Below are 18,331 nucleotides of genomic sequence, written 5' to 3'. Positions count from 1 at the left end.
ATGTACAAACGGTTTTCAATTAACCATTATCTGCATCACAGTACTTTTCATCTTTTTAACATGAATCCGTTTAACAAAACTAATAAGAACTACTGAAATATAATGGCTTAATGGCTGTTCCAGAAATTACGTTTATAAGTAAATGATCTCGCTTGCAAGAGCTTCTGGGTTATGAAGAAAGATAATGAGCAGATTTCTCAAAGGACGTGTCACAGGCAATCATTATTCTTATGATTAACTCCAAACAATCTTGAAGGATTTAACTCGAACACAGAAATTCGTAACCTTTCATTTAAGCGCAGTAAATATATTAAAAGGCCTGAAAAATAATCAGTGCCCTTTTGATGCCCACAGTTCATCGGTCTGTGAATTCAACCAGCTGTTTGGATATTGAGTGATTCTTTGCTGAGATTTTGCAGTGTGGATGTAGCTTGCCAACAAGGGTTTGTGGTGGTCATCAGGTCAAACTATAAGCCTGTTTGTGTTTGTGTGTGCTAGTTGGTGATGATGTCTCTAGAAATGTTTGTCAATCATATTGAAGGACAGGGCAGTAGTCAGATTTCAGTATCAGCAGCAGAGACAGCAGACTCTGTGTGTTTGACATGTCTGCACTTGTCATTCAAACACAGCAGATAAACACACTCAATACCCATTAGACAATGGGTAATTACAATACGACGCACACAGACAACAGGTTTGGGTCACCTGTGCCAATCTGCTCTTGTATTTGCTCTTCAAGCTCCAAAAGAGTAACAAAAACTCCATTAAAGTGATTTGTATGACCACATATATACAATAGCTTTGTCTGGAGAACTAATGGTCAGAACCAATGACCAGTAACCAATTCTGATCTTCAATCTCTGTCAAATCTGATGTTAATTCTAAATCTCTACATGATTGTGAATGAGATTTTAGAGCTTCTGCAGATAAGATTATCAATATATGGCTTGATAAACAATTGTATGGGATACTTGACTGTGTCTTTAGATCATAGAGCTTAACCAATTATCTAATTACTTGATTGCTCCCTGCTTCTAAGCTGCCATTATGGTGAAGCCACTGGAAGTGTTCAAAGGGCCATATTGCTATTCTCTACCTGCAGGGGGCCTCATTGTCTGACAGCCAAAACACTAACCTAAAATCACTCTATCTGAAGTGTATCAATGACACAGGAATAGTTTTTAGGATATGTGTATGTATCATGACATGTATGTGTCCTTCAGACGCTATCTGTAATACTGATGCAATAATTCAAGCGGCATAAGTAGGGTGTGCAGTTCATACGGGACACGTGCCGGCCAGGATTTTAATATTGCATAAAACATCAAAAACAGTTTGACCAGTAACATGCAGGTATTGTATATAATCGACCATACATAATCGAATTATGGGGCTGCCCATGAGATGGTGAGATCTACTTGGAATGATCAAAGCGATGCAAAAATGCGCACATTTGTTTGTTCGTTTGACTAGAAGCATTGCTGCACACTGATCAAAAAGACACTAAAGTAGTTGCGAGAGCGGTTCGAAAGCATAAGGATCCATCTGCTCTGCTCTCTATAGCTCTCATGAATGTCACACAACGATCGACCTGCACAGTGCAAACAGCCAAAACCTGGATATTTTAGGCAATATTAAAATCCTGGCCGGGAATATACAATATATACTACAATACAAGCCTCTGTTACGATATTACGATAACCTTTTATGCAGGGAAAATTCCAGACATTAAACAAATAACCATGTACAGGTACGTGCACAGTAAATGGTTATTATGATTTTTGCATCATAAGAATGAACAGGGATAGGTTAGGTGATGTTTTCTGATTAAAATCGTACAATTTCCTATTGATTCAATAGAATGTATGGGAATAGCAAAAATAACTCCATAGCAACAGCTGCATAAAAACTGAGGATTTAAATGGTCTCTTTTTCCAGGAATAAAAAAAAAACGCACAGTTTTAAGATCAACAAGAGAGTGACAAAAAATAATGACTGCACCCATAATCTCTTTATAGGACTCCGCCCATCCCAAGTCCCGCCCTTTCTCCAAATATGGAGTTGTGTTCCAATTGTTGCTTGCCCTATTCATTCAAACTACATGTTCTCATTTTTGGCATCGCGGAAACATTTAAAAATGAAAATCTAACATTCAAAGTGACACATGCATACATACATACATACATACAATATATATATACACTGTAAAAAATAAGTGTAATTTTAACTGTAAAATTTTGTAAACGCTACGGAAAAAAACTGATAATAGGTTAACAGTAAGTTCCCGTACTATATACAGGGAAAAACTGTAAAAGATCTAACAAAGCATTTAATGTAAATTTACAGTAAAATTCTGTTAATTATACAGCTTTTAGAAGTAAAAAAAGAACAAATCAATGTATAATTTACAGTCTAAAACTGTAAACTGATATTCCCAGAATTCCCTGCGTGACACTCCACGTTTGAAAGTATTTTGTTTAAATAATCATGTTTTTAAATAGTTCTTGTTATCAGTTATGTACATTTGAGCTTTATGTTACATCTTCTGTTGCTTAATGAAAGTTTTTTGCATTATTTAAGTATCACGTGTGTTACCATGATGGTGTTTTGTGTTTCCATAAATGTGCACCTTCTATATGTTAATATATACTTCTGCTTGTGGTGAAGCTACTTGTGATGAGCTTTGATACTTCATGTGGCTTTCTCTTATACAGTACCATCTTTATTATTATGGTGGTTGTCAGTATTTTCAAGGTACAAAACAGATTTAATTTTGTGTGTTGTTGAATTTACTGGTTTATATTCACATTTTCTTGTTTGTAAATTACAGCTTTATATTGTAAAATTAACAGTTTTTGACGTAAATGTGTTTACAGTTTTCTGTATTTTTACAAAATTATTCTGGCAACCACAGCTGCCAAAAAGTTTTTGTAAAAACAACAAGAAATTTTTTACAGTGTATATATATATATATAGATAGATTTCCATGTACAAAAATATTTACATAACATCAAACTAATATCCTTGTAGATACTGCTTAACATTTACAATGTTAGTCTTGCAAGTCTAACAATATACTGCATTCAGTTGGGAGTTACACATGGACGTGCAGGATCTGTGCATATTTAAACAAGCATCTTTTTTAAGTGTTCTTATGTATGTGCGCAAAGATTAGATGCGATTTATGAGAAACTAAATGTGTACAGGTTCATGCTAATTTCCCTCAGAGTGCATCCACACACACATACACAAACACACTTCTTCCACTGATCTACACCCAAATGATGGTGCAGCACCCGAGATATTGATTAGTCAGCTGGTGTGAGAGAGAGAATCCATGAGAAGAGGAGAATCTCTCACTGAGACACTGAGCTGAATACTAACACTCACATACACACTGCAGAGCACGCTGCACCCTTTACAGAGCTCGGTTATTAATATATTCACTGTACACGGCTCACACAGTCACATTTATAGAAAAGGTTCACATAAAAATGACATTTTTATTATGATTTACTCATTATATCATTCCAAACTAGGGTTTTCATAATATACTGGTCATTTGACGTTAAATGTGAAATTAAAAAAACAAAATATTGATATCATGCTAATACATTAACATTAGATTAGGTTAATAATGCATCATTGTTTTTCAAAATAAATGAAATTTTATTTATGAGCGCAGCTATTTTCCTCACATATGACAAACAGAGTTAAATTTGAGTAATTTTTCGTTAATTGAATCTTCAGTGAGTTAACATGAGAAATCCTGTGACCAAATAACTGAGCCAGTGGTTTAAAATTGAGAATCAGATCTGTGGATGAATTGTTCTTTTGCATCGATTCTTGTCAATGAACTAGCTGATGTGATTCATAAACTCAACCGGATGATTCATTCAACTCACCGACTCAATGATCCAGACATGCCAGTTCTTGAATGAATAGTTCAATTGAACAACAATAAATACTAGTCTGTTTCACACACAAATCTAGACTTCACACACGTTCACCTGTACCTTTTAAGGGTGAACTATCATTATATTTAAAAGAACAGCATACAAATTGTTACATTAGGCTATCTACTAAGGGAATTGTTAAATATGTAGTTTTGCTCTCTTCCACCTGTGCACAGTATATATTTAGTATAAGAAGGAAATAAAAAAAATAAAAAAAATCTTGTTTTACAACGCAGCTGGTGAGACAGACAGAACGAGAGGATGAAATGACATGGATATGGAGAACAGGTGAAAAGCAAACAGACAAGCAGATGGAGTCACAATCAAAGAGTCGTGTAGACAAATAGAGACACATCAGCTGCACAGACAGTCACGTCGACAGCATTCTGTGGCATAAGAGCAGAGCGACAGATAGAGGAGGCGAACTGCTGCCTGTTTCCAGACTAAAGCGGTTGAGACAGACTGAATGCTGCAGTTTCCTAACAACAAACCAAAACAGCAAAGCGCCGAGCCGAAACTGGGACGAGACGTATCAAAAGAGCATTCTGAAGGCCCCCTAATACTTTAAATATCTAACACCACACAAGAACACAACGCAGCTTCACTCCCGTCTCAACGGGCACCAGATTCATAAACGAATTCTTCTCTATGAGCATTAGACCAAACTGACAGCTTATCAGAGCATATGAAGCACAAATAAAGTGGATTAATGGAAATGTGCTGGTGAGGAGTTTTAAAGGTATACAACCAGAGTACCACAGTGCACACTTAATGGGTAGTTTATAAATGAGGTGTTTAAAGATGATTAAAAACTACATCAGTTTGCCTTAATGAATGTGACACGTTACAAGAGAAATGTTTCTGTGAGCAGTAATGATCATAATAACAAAGTAATGAGAAAACTGAACTCTCCATTAGGGAGGAAATCAAAATGCTAAGCTATAGCTGCACTCGTTGTGTTAAAATTACCTTAATTATGCGTTTGTGGCTGTAAGGTTTTCACAACCTGGTTGGAAACGTAATTGCAACACTGAATTTTATGACTGGTCCAATTTTAGGGACTTGTATACAGTGGTAAATTTTTGCATTTTTTACAACGCTTCAGTATTATACTATCACTAGTGTGGTGGTAATAATAACAATATAAATACTAAATAATGATTGAATCAAAACAATTTATGCATTTTTAACACTTCTTCAGGATAATACAATTGCTTATTATTATTATACAATACAAAATGCTTATTATTATTGTTATTGCTACATCAGAAAATGTTATTGTTGTGTTTATAACAAACTATTATTAATAGTTTGTTAATAATAACGATGATAATAATAATAATAATAATTCTAAATAATTTATAAAATGTTTACATTGCTTCATTGTAATACATTCAATAATATTATTGCATCAAATAATTAAATTAGTAATTTATTTACATTTATGATGATGATGATAATAATAACATTTTTCAACACTGGTCATCAAATCCTCTGGTGAAAAATACAAGTCTATTAATGGTGGCAGGTGCAAGGTTAATTTATTCACAAAAAGCTGTCTCACTCACAGAATTTAAGGAATTTCAAGTTCATTTAGATTCAGATGTGACTAAAGATGTGGATGATATGTTTACTTTACAAAGTTGCCTGTCCATTGCTTGTCCATTCTCACCAGTTTGATTAGCTGCAGTATGAAAAGTTACAGATAGTTTGGTAGCCAACACATATTTCTGATTTGAAATTTCCAGTCACTTTACAAGACTTTATTATAATATCTAAATATTATAAATAATATATAAACAAACTATGCTTAACCATTAGCAAAACTAGCACAAAACAGTTGGTTAGCCACCCACATAATGATCTCTTATTCAGCGTTACGATCATCGCCATAGAAACAAATCAATTCAGAATCCAAGGACGTAAACAGCTCTGAGTTGTCAACACGTAATTATGGTAATTTCCTAAATGTTGTGAATGCAGCTTAGATGGCGAAGGCTGCAACATTCCACATGGTCTAGATGTGACCTCCAGGTAATCGAAAAGTTAGACATTTGTGCTATGTGAAACATTTAAAGGGTGTTTTCCTATCACCAAACTCACAGAAACATTAAGTGTGGAAAAAATGACTATTTCTCATAAACTATTTCTATAACTACACAGTTTGCACATGAATGCATATTTTGTGCATTAGCGGCAAAAGTGGGGCATGCATCCGTCTCTTTAACACATGACAGATCCTATTGTCTTGGAGAGGCAGCGAGACACTGTGCCATTTAGAAGAAAAGAACAGTAGTGTATTGTTTGATTAATAATGTTTGCGTGGTGAGCGATGCATTCTTACTCAGCCCTCAGAGACCAGCAGCCATTTCACACATCAGTTCAATATCAACTCAAGCACTTCTGAGCCAATTTTACTATGTGCTGTTAGATATGACTGAGCTAAAAGTGGAAAGTAAGGCGATAGCCACAGGCGATTAAAGTATTTGACTGAGATTAATCCCATAATTTGTCTGTGGATAAACATATATTAACACATTCTGCTTCTTTTCAGGAAAAAGTCTAAACAGTATACGGCTTTTAAGTTCAAATGCCCCTTTTAAGGCAAAAAATAATTAAAATAAGATAAATAAAACTATGAAAATTTAAACACAGCAAAACAATAAAATCAAACTATGCAAATATGAAAAAAAAATTAAATTAAACAATAGCTTGGCAAATAACAGAAATAATATAAGCTACTGAAATAAATGAAAGCTAAATAGAAACAAAAATGTAATACAATTTACAAAAACACAAAACGAAATGACTAATATTTTAAACTGAAATGCTGATTTAAAATACTAATAAACGCTACAACAATACTATAAAATAGTATATAAATAATACTCAAATTAATGGAAATGGCTTCGGCCAGCTACTTACAGTCATCCAGGTCAGCTTCAAACATATTCCAAATCAAAAATAATATTTGACAGCAGCAGCATCATAAATGTTGTTACCTCACCTCAAATCTTAAACTACATTTTCCTTACTACTAAATATCCAAGATCCAGATATCTAAATGTCTAATATAATATATAGTGTCAGAAAATTATAAAATACATCATCCATGCACTTGGTGTAGAAAATGCATATGGTGTATATATTAAGTATTTAATGTGGTAACCAAGTGCTGCCTAGGCACATTTATGTAATGGTAGGAAATCAAATTAAATCAAAACGTCAGAAAATCACAAAAGCCATCATCAATGCACTTTAAAAATAAATATGGTATGTATTTAGAAATGCATATGGTACCCAAATAACGTGCAAATGCTGCTTGGGCATATTTGTGTAATGGTGGAAAAATAGCATGAAATCTCTAGGGCCGTGGCGGTGTGTGTGTGAGTGTATTCTTTGTGTTTGTGCTGTGATGTGTGTGTTGTAGCCCAGATGGCCCAACACTCGGTTTCTGTTGTCAGTCCCATGATGAATCCACTAGATAGCGTGAAAACAGAAAACGTGAGACATCCGAAGCCAGAATGCAGGACCGATCTATTAGGTTTCACGTTCCTGTCAAAACACAGATTTGCAAAGAACTCGTGGAGCGAGAAGAATTCATGATGTTCACATTCCACCGTCATTACCCCAGGGTTTTCGGAGAGAACAGTGCTTATGTGCCAAACAAGCACAATTATTTTTAGCTTCCTTAACTACCTGATAAATTCAGACTCTCTTCTTTCTACATTTGCACATCATCCATCTGTCCGTCCCGTTCTCGCCTTTGATCCTCCACTGGTTTTCTCCGGCAGGAGGAATGGAAGATCGTTGCAGAGACAGAGCAGGATCTATAAATAGAGGATCAGCCAATGGCAGAGTGGAACCACATCTTGTTTGCTGGTGACTACTGGAGTGTGTCAGAGCCACTTTCTCTTTCCTTCTATCATTCCTTCCCCACCCTGCTATTTATTTGTCCATATATCCCTGGTTCCCACATCCCACTCAGTGTTGTCACCATCATGTCAAGCCCCTCTCTCTCTTTCTCCAGGTGTCTGTTGCATAGTGATCAGATGGCCGCTCTTTTTCCTCTTCACCAGCTGTTCTTGCTTCTTGTCTCATGTTCTCTCCGCTTTGTTCTCCAAGAGACATTTAGAGTTCAACTTTAACATGATATCTTTACACTACACTAAACCCTCTGAACAAAATATTACTACTGGAATAGTCCAACCATCATATATAGGAAGCTTCCTACTAAGCTGCAACGTAACTGAAATGACGCCTCATTAGTCATCAATTTGTAACGCTCTATATACAGTAGGCAGTAACTCACTGCATCATACAAACTGCATGTGAAGTGCAGAGGAACCCCAACTAACAAAAGAGTTTGAAGTTAGCATATTGCTTATCTAACAAAACAAGTCTTGAGTGGGCACAAATGCATTTCAGATTGGGTAATATTGTGTAAGTTAGAAAATATTTTGTTGAATTTATAATATTTACAGCTTATATTATCCAGTTTTAAATAATATAGTATTTATAAATCTGTGTGTGTGTGTGTATATATTTGAGTTATTACAAAAAGAAAACTATTTTATCTGGTTACAATATTACCCACTTTTTGTCCAAATTTACACTTTGGATGTTGGCTGTCATGACATATCTGTGACATTTGGGTGACTATATAATAACGCGATAAATTTCATTGGTATTTTTTATATATATATATATATATATATATATATATATATATATATATATATATATATATATATATATATATATATATATATATATATACATACATATATATATATATATATATATATATATATATATATATATATATATATATATATACATATATATATATATATATATATATATATATTTTTTTTTTTTTTTTTTGCTGTTATTAATATTATCATTATTATTATTTTAGTTTTCTTTCTCTATTTTGATTCTTGTTGGTAATATGACTTGTGCTATTCACTGGTTGTTGAATAAAAAAAAATGCTCCATTAATCCTGGTGTTATTTAATAATGCCTGAGATAATTCACTAAATCTGATAGCGTCTACAGTTTGCCAGTGGCAGAACAAGCTCTAATAGGAAAGCTTGAGAGTGAAAGCAACAGTCACTAAGGAGGTGAGGCTTAGCAGAGTGTCAATTCCACATCACACAGGACGCACCTTATTTCTAACAAGTTCTTCCTCATTTTTTTTTTTTAAAGCAAAGTGATAGGAAAAGCCAGTGAACTGTTTCCACTGGTATATTTCTCACCTCTACTCTACTACATACAGCACAGTTAATAGCCTGTATTATCACAATGTCTGCTGTTTCACTAATAAATTTACACTTGGCTCATGCTTGATGCATAAAAACTATAATTTTAACATTTGCTTTTGATATAAAAATCTAAACTCAACCATTATTGCTGTATTTCTGTTTTGCAGAGATCTTTAGTAATTTAAACCATATGCTCATAAAGCATCTGCTCTTACAGCACTTGAACTCTGAAATTACACACCAGATGACATATTTCCCATCATTTTGTCACATGTAGCTGGAACTGATAGCAGAGCTGTTAAAAACGCTGAGTTAGCGCTGTTTGCTATGTGCTGCAACATCAGTCTAAATCAAGTGTCAGAGCCACTTTGTAGTGTCCACCATTCTACAGGGGCCCAATTAATTCAATCTTGTCTTTATAAAGCACAGCAGGGCTCTAAAACTCCCCCATCGAATTTCAAAAAATTATCTCTTTTGTGAAAAAAGTGGAGATATGATAGATCATTGATATATCCGTATATCCAAGATCAACACTTTCAGCTGTTGACTCACCATACTATATACTTAGTTCACTGGCTTTTCCATTGTATATATATATATATATATATATATTAAGATCATGACATACTCATAGATCGATTACAAAACTATAAAGGTATTCAAGGGCAGGTTCTAAGATGTTTTAAGATCCTAAGTGTCCGATCGCTACCACTTGATTACATCTTTAATTGATTTTTCTGTACATTTCTGCCAAATATAAACTGACAGTCACCACTGACTATTATTAACTAAATAATACTAAATAATGTAGAAACTTAGTTTTCTATAAAGTTCCCTAAAAAGGGTTATACAAATAAACTTTAATTTAATTTAATTTAATTTAATTTAATTTAATTTAATTTAATTTAATTTAATTTAATTTAATTTAATTTAATTTAATTTAATATGTGAGCAATATCACACTCATAGACATGATATGGCTGTACATTGGCCCATCATGCTGTAACAGCCCAAGCCTCCGTCACCAATTTGAAAACTTCAATTTAGAACTAGTGACGGAGGAACGTTGAGTTTCTTCATTGAAGGCTTATTGTTTTACTGTATTAAAAGCTTATTATGTAGAATATTATAAGAGAGAGATGAACTGAGCGAGTTCGCTCACAAGAAAACATCAGTTTGAATGTCTGCTGAGAAAAGCAATATCTTTGTTGTACTATTCTTTCATGTGTTGAGGACAGCGCTGCTCAGTTCATTTGTTAACAGCATCTTACAAGCTATTATTAAAATTAAAATAAAAACTTTAAAGTTTCAGTCTCTGTCAGTATAAAAGTCTTTACTGCTGACTCGTAAAACACTGTTTCCCAATACTGCTATTATGTACATCAAATATTATTTATTGAATAATAAACAACAAAAACAGCCATCATAAAAGTTGCTAGACAATTCAGTGAAAAGTAACTTACAAAAGCAACGCTCCAATATATAGCATTAGAGTTACACAAAAAACGCCAAAACCGTTTGCTCTGGAACAAATAATAGATTAATGAGACCAAAGACTGCCCATCAGATTTACCCACAACAAATTATATCTCATGTTTAACCACTATAGAGACATCAGAGCCAGCAGCAAATTCCAAAAGATCTGGCCAAGGTGAGGCTGCTCTAGGCCACTTAATAAAGCCTGAACTCTCGCTGATGCCCTGGAGCTCACATTAGGAATTAGATTTAGAATTAGAATCCAGTTCAGGAATAAATCACACTTCAAAACATCTTTAAATACAAAAGTAATGATTTCACGATATTACTGTTTTTTGTTGTATTTTAATATTTGATTGGTAGTGTATGTAAGCCATCTTGCTTTATTTGATGGCCTAAATTAAGACCACCCATTCAATCACACATTCCTGTCTCCGAAGAGACGCATCTTTTTGACTGGCTAATACTGAACTGCTGTGTAAAGAGCTGTCATGGAAACAAATGTGATTTCAGGACACCCATTTCAGTTAAATCTGCCAGGTATAGTCAAGGATTTTAATGAGTAGTATTCCTAAAAATATATTGTGGCGAGTGGGGCGGGGCCGAGAGGCGTGGGAACGAGGGGTGGGGCGCAGGTGTAGCTCATCTCCAATCACTACACCTGTCCTCACTCCTCGTTCCCACGCCTCTCAGCCCCGCCCCACTCGCCACATATATGCTTACAGCTTCTTTCTTCTTTACTTTTAAAGGGAAAGTTCACCTAAAAATGAAAAGTCTGTCATTATTTACTCACTTTATTTATTTTCATCATGTTCCAAAATGATGAACACACAATAAAAGTATCATAAAAGTGATACTTGTACTATATTTTCCAAGACTATAAAAAACTCCTACAGTAGTTTTTTGAGAGGAACAGGCCAAAAGTCATTATTCAGTAAAATGCTTTCTCTCTGCTGATGTTCTAGAATCAAATATATGGCACCACTGATGTCAATGGAGCTTCTATAGATTGATAGATTAATTTTGCTTTCAATATATATATATATATATATATATATATATATATATATATATATATATATATATATATATATATATATATATATATATATATATATATAGATGAACTAAGATGTTTAGATATAGGCTAAATGGCTTTTGTTGGTTTTGGCTAAACTCCACATTAAATATTGTTCAAAAGTTTGGGCTCATTCAGATTTTTTAAAAAGGTTTTGGAAGTAATCACTTATGCTCACCAAAGCTTTGTTAATTTGATCAAAATACAACAAAAAAATGTAATATTGTGCAATACTATTACAATTTAAAATAAATGTTATATCTTTCTGAATATATTTTCAAACGTTATTTATTCCTGTGATCAAAGCTGAATTTTCAGCATCATTACTCCAGTCTTCAGTGTCACATGATCCTTCAAAAATCATTCTAATATACTGATTTGCTGCTCGAGAAACATAAATGTTTAAAAATATATATGCTGCACTGCTTAATATTTTTGTTGGGGGAAAAAGTCATTAGTTTTTGACTAAATATGTTAGTTATTTAAAAAACTTTAAAAGAACAAATTTATTTGAAACTATTTTTTATAACTGTAAAAATGTAACTTTTAATCAGTTATGTAAAGGTAGCATAATTGCTGAATAAAAGTATTAATTTCTTCCAGAATCATGAAATATCTTACTGACGCCAAACTTGTAGCTCATACTGTTATTCATCGGGACAGGTCAAGTTGCTAAATACTGTATGTGTGTTGATAACCATGACAATTTCTAGACTATTTTTGCAGCTTAGTTTCCATAAATATTCTCAAAGGGCTGGAAAGAGATTACTATAGTGAACATTTACTTATAACAGCTTTCTGTATCTGTGATTCTCTGTCTGAACTGTTTAACTGTTCAACCCTTTTAAAATTTCCCTCAACTACTAACAATGGGACTGTTTTGTATTTCCCCTCTCAATGGCTTTGCTGCAGTTGAAGCCCAGGACAGTAGATCCCCGAAAATCACTTTAGAGGCCTTCTTTGCTGATCTCCTTTCTGTGATCATGAGCTGTCAACATCCCCTCCTCTCCGTCCCCTTGTCCATTGCCTAATTTACACTTGCAGGATTTAAAGCGCCGCCAGCAATTTGCACCTTTGAGGAACCTCCTCAAACACGTTGAAACAATCTCACCCTCACACGCTCAGCCGTGCACCCTCTCGCTCTCCCACACATGCATCTCTGAACACCGGCTCAGTCTTTCCGCTGCATCCTACACGCAGAAACACCGAAAAAACACAGGCACACATTCTCATTCGCCCCAGAGGACTCTCTTGTGAACAGTTCCAGGTTGTGTGCAGTGTGTGTCCTGACTCCTGGGTATGTGCCAGATGGAGGCCGAGACCAAGCGTAGGATTCATTACCCAGAGCTTTTTGTTTAACACATCTCCTCCTCTCTCCAAGCTAACAGTAATACTTTATTCGAAAATCAACAATTGGGCTGCAGTGCTTGCCCTTTTTCATCACTGTTATATCACACTGTTGATTTACACGCCAGATGACATATTTCCCATGATTTTGTCACATGTAGCTGGAACGGACAGCAGAGCTATTAAAAATGCTGTGAGTATTCAGACTCGAACTGGAAGAGTTCATACAGAGGAATAAATGGCGGATATTCTTTTATGTTTTAGAAGAAAAGTCACCTATGATCACCAAGGCTGTATTTATTTGATCAAAAATATTGTAAAACTAGCTGCTATTTTTCTGATATAACGTATAATAAATAATAATAAAGGTTTAACGTTATCAAAATAAAAAGTAATTTGTTTCATATTACAACTGTACAATTACAATACTAATATTTATGTTTAATTTCTGTTTTCAGTATTTTTTATTTTTTTTTGACAGAAACATACAGGGAGTACATTGTGTAATATTATTACAATTGAAAAAATCTTACTGACCACAAACTTCTGAAGGGTAGTGTACGACTAAAAATGTTGAATGAACATGCATCGGGTTGCTTACCTCAGTGAGGTGAGGGTTGGGGTTGAATCCGCATTGGTTGCACACCATGGAGCGGCATTGTGTGCATGTACTGCAGTTTGGCTGGCCGTCTGTGGTGCCCGTCAGATCTGCGGTCTTGCACACCGGACAGAGCTTTCTGCTGGGCATGGGTGCGATCTGGGGTAAAGAATAGGGCGAGGTGGGAGCGCTGCTTCCAGGAGAGACGGGGTGTCCACCTTTGCTGCTCCCCACATCCACCTGGAGGTTCTTCCGTGCAGCCTGACCCGGCCCCTGAGGCTGCGTTGGTGCTCCGGGACCGGGTCCTGCACCTGGCGGACCCCCAGGTTTGGGTCCCATGCTCGGGTCTGTCTGATTGGGTTTGCCTTGGATACTGTGAAAAGAGATAAAAAAAAAGACATCAGAGTGTGAATTAAAGCAGAGGTGTGGCATATGTTTGAAATCAGTGATAGCTGAACACTTTGTTGGATCCATCTGCCCAGGGAGATTTAAAGAGCTTTATGCCTCAGCTTCTCAAAGTTTTTTGAATGAGAATAGAGAGATAAATCAATACAGCAGGGACTTTTCACACTTCTCCAAAAAATGTGAAACTATTATCTGCGGTGACAGGGGTTTCCTCTTCAGATAAGCTCATTTAATTGTCGGAAATGTTCATTCTTGAACTTTGACCTAGAACAGAAGCTGCTTAGTGGCAAAGTGACATAATGATGGCTATTGTAAATGGTTTGTGAAAAAGACTTCACAACAATACACTGTTCACAACTGACTACTACAACAATAAAAAGTATTAATTATTATTATTTCTACGTTTAGAATATATTATAATATGATAATTGTTATAATAATCAGATATTATTATTAATAATATAAATATCATATTGTTAAAAATAATATAAAACATAATAATAACAATAATAATAAAACATGTTATGTTTTTACAGTGTATTGTCATTAATATAAAAAAATATAGTGTTGTTATAATAATAATGCATGTTTATACAGTAGTCTAATTTTAATTAAGTTATAAGTGTGATTTATTGTCATAATAAATTAATGTCAATTTATTTAATATTGATGTGTTGGTGTCAAAACAATCTGTTTTTGGATTGTGCACTTATGCATTAACCCTTAACTGTCACCCTTCCCTTCTGTGGGAAGCCTAAGGTTATTTCACTATTTTACAATTAAATCCTAATCATGACAAACTATAAATCATTGAAAAAGTCTAAGACTCCCAAATAGATATTTTACCATTTTGTTTTGTTTAAAAAATTATGTAGGAAAAGTAATAGATTAATTTAAGATTAAGAGTGCACCTTAAAAAATCTACATCATAACAAGGGTTCTGACCTTTCTCACAGAAAGTCCTCTTAGTTGCCTTTTTCCCCATCACACTTTAGAAATCATCAGAAATTATATATCAATTGAAAACTTAAAATGTCAAATTTCATCTTTTGAAACCCATTTTAAAATCAGACATTGCATTGCAATGGAAATGGGACATCAAAATCAAAATCAAACAAATAAGAATGTTTGGCATGAATCAGAAAAAGCAAAATAGTTGGATGACAGAATGCAAAAATGGACCCTGAAGGAGATCTCACAGGTGAAAGAAATCCTTTCAATAGAAACATTTTAATGCAACTGCTGTTTATTACACAAACACGCTTTCTATCACAAGAATCTCAAAAATAAAAAAAAAGAATTTCCTTATATGGGTCCTGAGGGCATGTTTGCCGGAAGAGAGCGCGCGCTCCCGTATAGCAGTGAGCAATGAGAGGCTGAGCAACACAGACTCACTGATCAGAGTGAGAGTGTCGCGAAATGTCACAAAAGGAGTGTGTTTTTGGTTGCCAGGGCAAGACAACCCTGCACAGATTACCAAAGAAAAAACAGCATTAAGGGACCAGTGGATGGAGTTTATTTTTACAGGGCATCAACGGAGTTGTGCAAGTGTTTGTGTTTGTTCCCTGCATTTCTAAAATGCTTGTTTTACAAACAAGGCCCAGTTTGACGACGGATTCCACATCGTTTATTTTCTTAAGGATGATGCAATCCCAACGAAAAAGGGTCACGATCGTGTGTTGGAACCACAGGCGGTGAGTAAAAACTGCTTCAAATATCTCTGCCTCCTTGTTAGTGCGTCCCGCCTCCATCGGAGACCCGGGTTCGAGCCCCGCTCCGAGCGAGTCGTTGCTGCTGCTGCTCTCGTTCAGTTTCAGCCTTCACAGCTGTCACAGCTTTCAAACGCTCTCAACGCAACTGGTGCTTGTGATTCTTTAGCTCCGCCCACACGTCACCCCTCCAGGCACTTGTGTTTTTCCGGGAAAAATCGGTACAGACTATCTTTCTCTTATGAATATAATAAAACTAAATACTTTTTGGAGTTATGAAGGATGCAGTACTACTCTATAGGTACTCAAGATTAACAGGATATTGGAGTGAAAACGAGCATTTCACCCCCCCTTTAAGCATATCATCAAAGTTCTCTATTTATTCTTGTTTCACTCAAACAACTGTCATTGGCACCTTTCAAACCATAATCAATAAACATTATGCAAATCCCAGAGATGACATGACTAAATCTCATCCAGATGCCTTTATAAAACAATACAATTACTCAAGCTCAGCTGATGCTGAGATGCTGAATGTGTGTCCTGTTAAAAGACGAAATGCTTTAGTATGAATATGAGTCAAGGAGTCTGTCATAAAGAAACTTGTTATGATTGCTTGTTATCAACTTTTTTTAGTCTTCTAGTATGTTTTATTTATGATCAAATACACGGTTGTATGACAGTGTTTCGTTTGAGATTACTAAACAATATAACAATTTTCACTGTTACTTTTCAAGAATATTTGACAAAATCTAGTGGTGCCCTAAACTGATGAAGATAAATACGCAGAATTCATATTTTTTATACCATATATATATATTATATATATATATATACACACACACACATTTTAAAATATAAATAAACAAATAGAATAAACAAATATTAATTAACTAGTTAAGTTTCTCAAAATAAAAATGAATAATTTCATGAAAACCATTTTACTAAAACAACAGAGGAACATTTTAGCAAGCATGTTTACTGTATCATTTCGCTCAGCGGCAGCTGCTTCTTTGAGACAGAACCAGCACACATATGGACATCAATTACATTTTACGGATCCCATGTGTGTTTCATTTTTGCTTCCTCACATATTTTGTCCTTTTCAATTAAGCCTAGTTGCTGAATTTACAGCTGCCTGCTTTCTAACTTTCACTTAAGCTTCTGTCAAACCCTTTCTTGGCATCCTTCTCTCTCTCTCTCTCTCTCTCTCTCTCTCTCTCTCTCTCTCTCTCTCTCTCTCTCTCTCTCTCTTTTAAAGTGCCCAAGTTGCCTATAAAGGCATGAAGTACCCTGTGCAGACTTTCTGCTACTCTGAGGTTGTTCCTCACATGTCAACAGAAGTAATGATTTTCTTTTCTTCTTTCTTCCACAGGCTGGTGCTGGGATTAGCGAGCAATTAGAAGAGTTTAAGCTTTCTCTATGGCCATAACTGTCTCCAAAGAGCTGGCAATCACAAGTGCACGGAGATACACACAGAGAGCCTCAAATGCACACATAAGACATTTTAAAAGCTTACACTTGTCCGATTCTGAGGAGAAACAAAAAAAGTATGCGAGAACTAAAATAGCAGGTTTCACAGTAACGGGAATCAGGCTGAGACTTCCTTGTGTGTGTGTGTGTGTGTGTGTGTGTGTGTGTGCGTGTGTGTGTGCGTGTGTGTGTGTGTGTGTGTGTGTGTGTGTGTGTGTTTGGAGCTGTGCTTGGATCGCTCTGCTGTCTGTCCAAGAATATTTTCAGCACCTGGTCCATCTTTATATGCAAGCCCTGAAACTGAGACACGGCGAAGCGGGAGAAAAGTTCATTATTTGAGTGTCAGCTTAGTATTCGGTGATGAAATGTAATCTTTAGTCCAAACAGGGATGCCAAAGTTGCTTCCCAATATTCAATTTACACACTATATTGACTTCAAAAACAGTTAGGTCAGGTGGAAAGGTTTACAAGTATTATCTTTTAGCACAATATAATCTTTCAGAATATTTAAAGGTTGAAGGGCATCATTTTTCTATATTAAAAGGCTTTTCTCCTACCATGTCAATACGTAGTGAAATATAAGTATGCCATTTGAAAAACATCAGATTAAGGAAGTAAAATATGCTTATGCTGCATTTAAATGTCAACTCCACTCTTGTACAGTATTTCCACACTTATTTTCCAATAGTGACTAACTGCTAACTGCTTACAATTGAATAGCTTTGTTTCTGTCTTTACAGATAAGCCATTAAATATGCAGAAAGCATGATTAAAAGTTAGTCTAGATTAAATAATTGAATGCCTTAATAGGCAAAAAAGGTTCCTTTGAACTTGGCTCAGTTATACTGTTCAGAGGTTGCTGCTCTCAGCCCAGCTAAGTATTGTGTTTTGTCTCAGATGCCTCTACAAATAATTATTTATGCGAGACATAAAAGTAGATGCAAATCAGAGAACTACAGATCTATAAAACAATAGTAAAGCTTGGGTTATTTGTTCTAAGAAAAATAAAATAAAATTAAAAT

At 35.0% G+C, this 18,331-nt stretch overlaps 1 protein-coding gene across 1 annotated transcript in view; it reads right to left on the bottom strand.

Moving 5' to 3' along the window:
• The window catches only part of LOC113072961 (protein bassoon-like), a 63,060-nt gene extending 48,910 nt beyond the window's left edge, over positions 1 to 14,150 (bottom strand). The window contains 1 exon segment of the mRNA XM_026245836.1: positions 13,726 to 14,150. Within this exon segment, the coding sequence (XP_026101621.1) occupies positions 13,726 to 14,061 (336 nt within the window). The 5' untranslated portion in view covers positions 14,062 to 14,150.
• Positions 14,151 to 18,331: the final 4,181 nt, after the last annotated feature.

This window comes from Carassius auratus, unplaced genomic scaffold (genome assembly GCF_003368295.1).
Source record: "Carassius auratus strain Wakin unplaced genomic scaffold, ASM336829v1 scaf_tig00011142, whole genome shotgun sequence".
NCBI lineage: Eukaryota > Metazoa > Chordata > Actinopteri > Cypriniformes > Cyprinidae > Carassius > Carassius auratus.
Note: the sequence above shows the minus strand (reverse complement) of the source record. Positions and strands in the feature narration are given on the sequence as shown.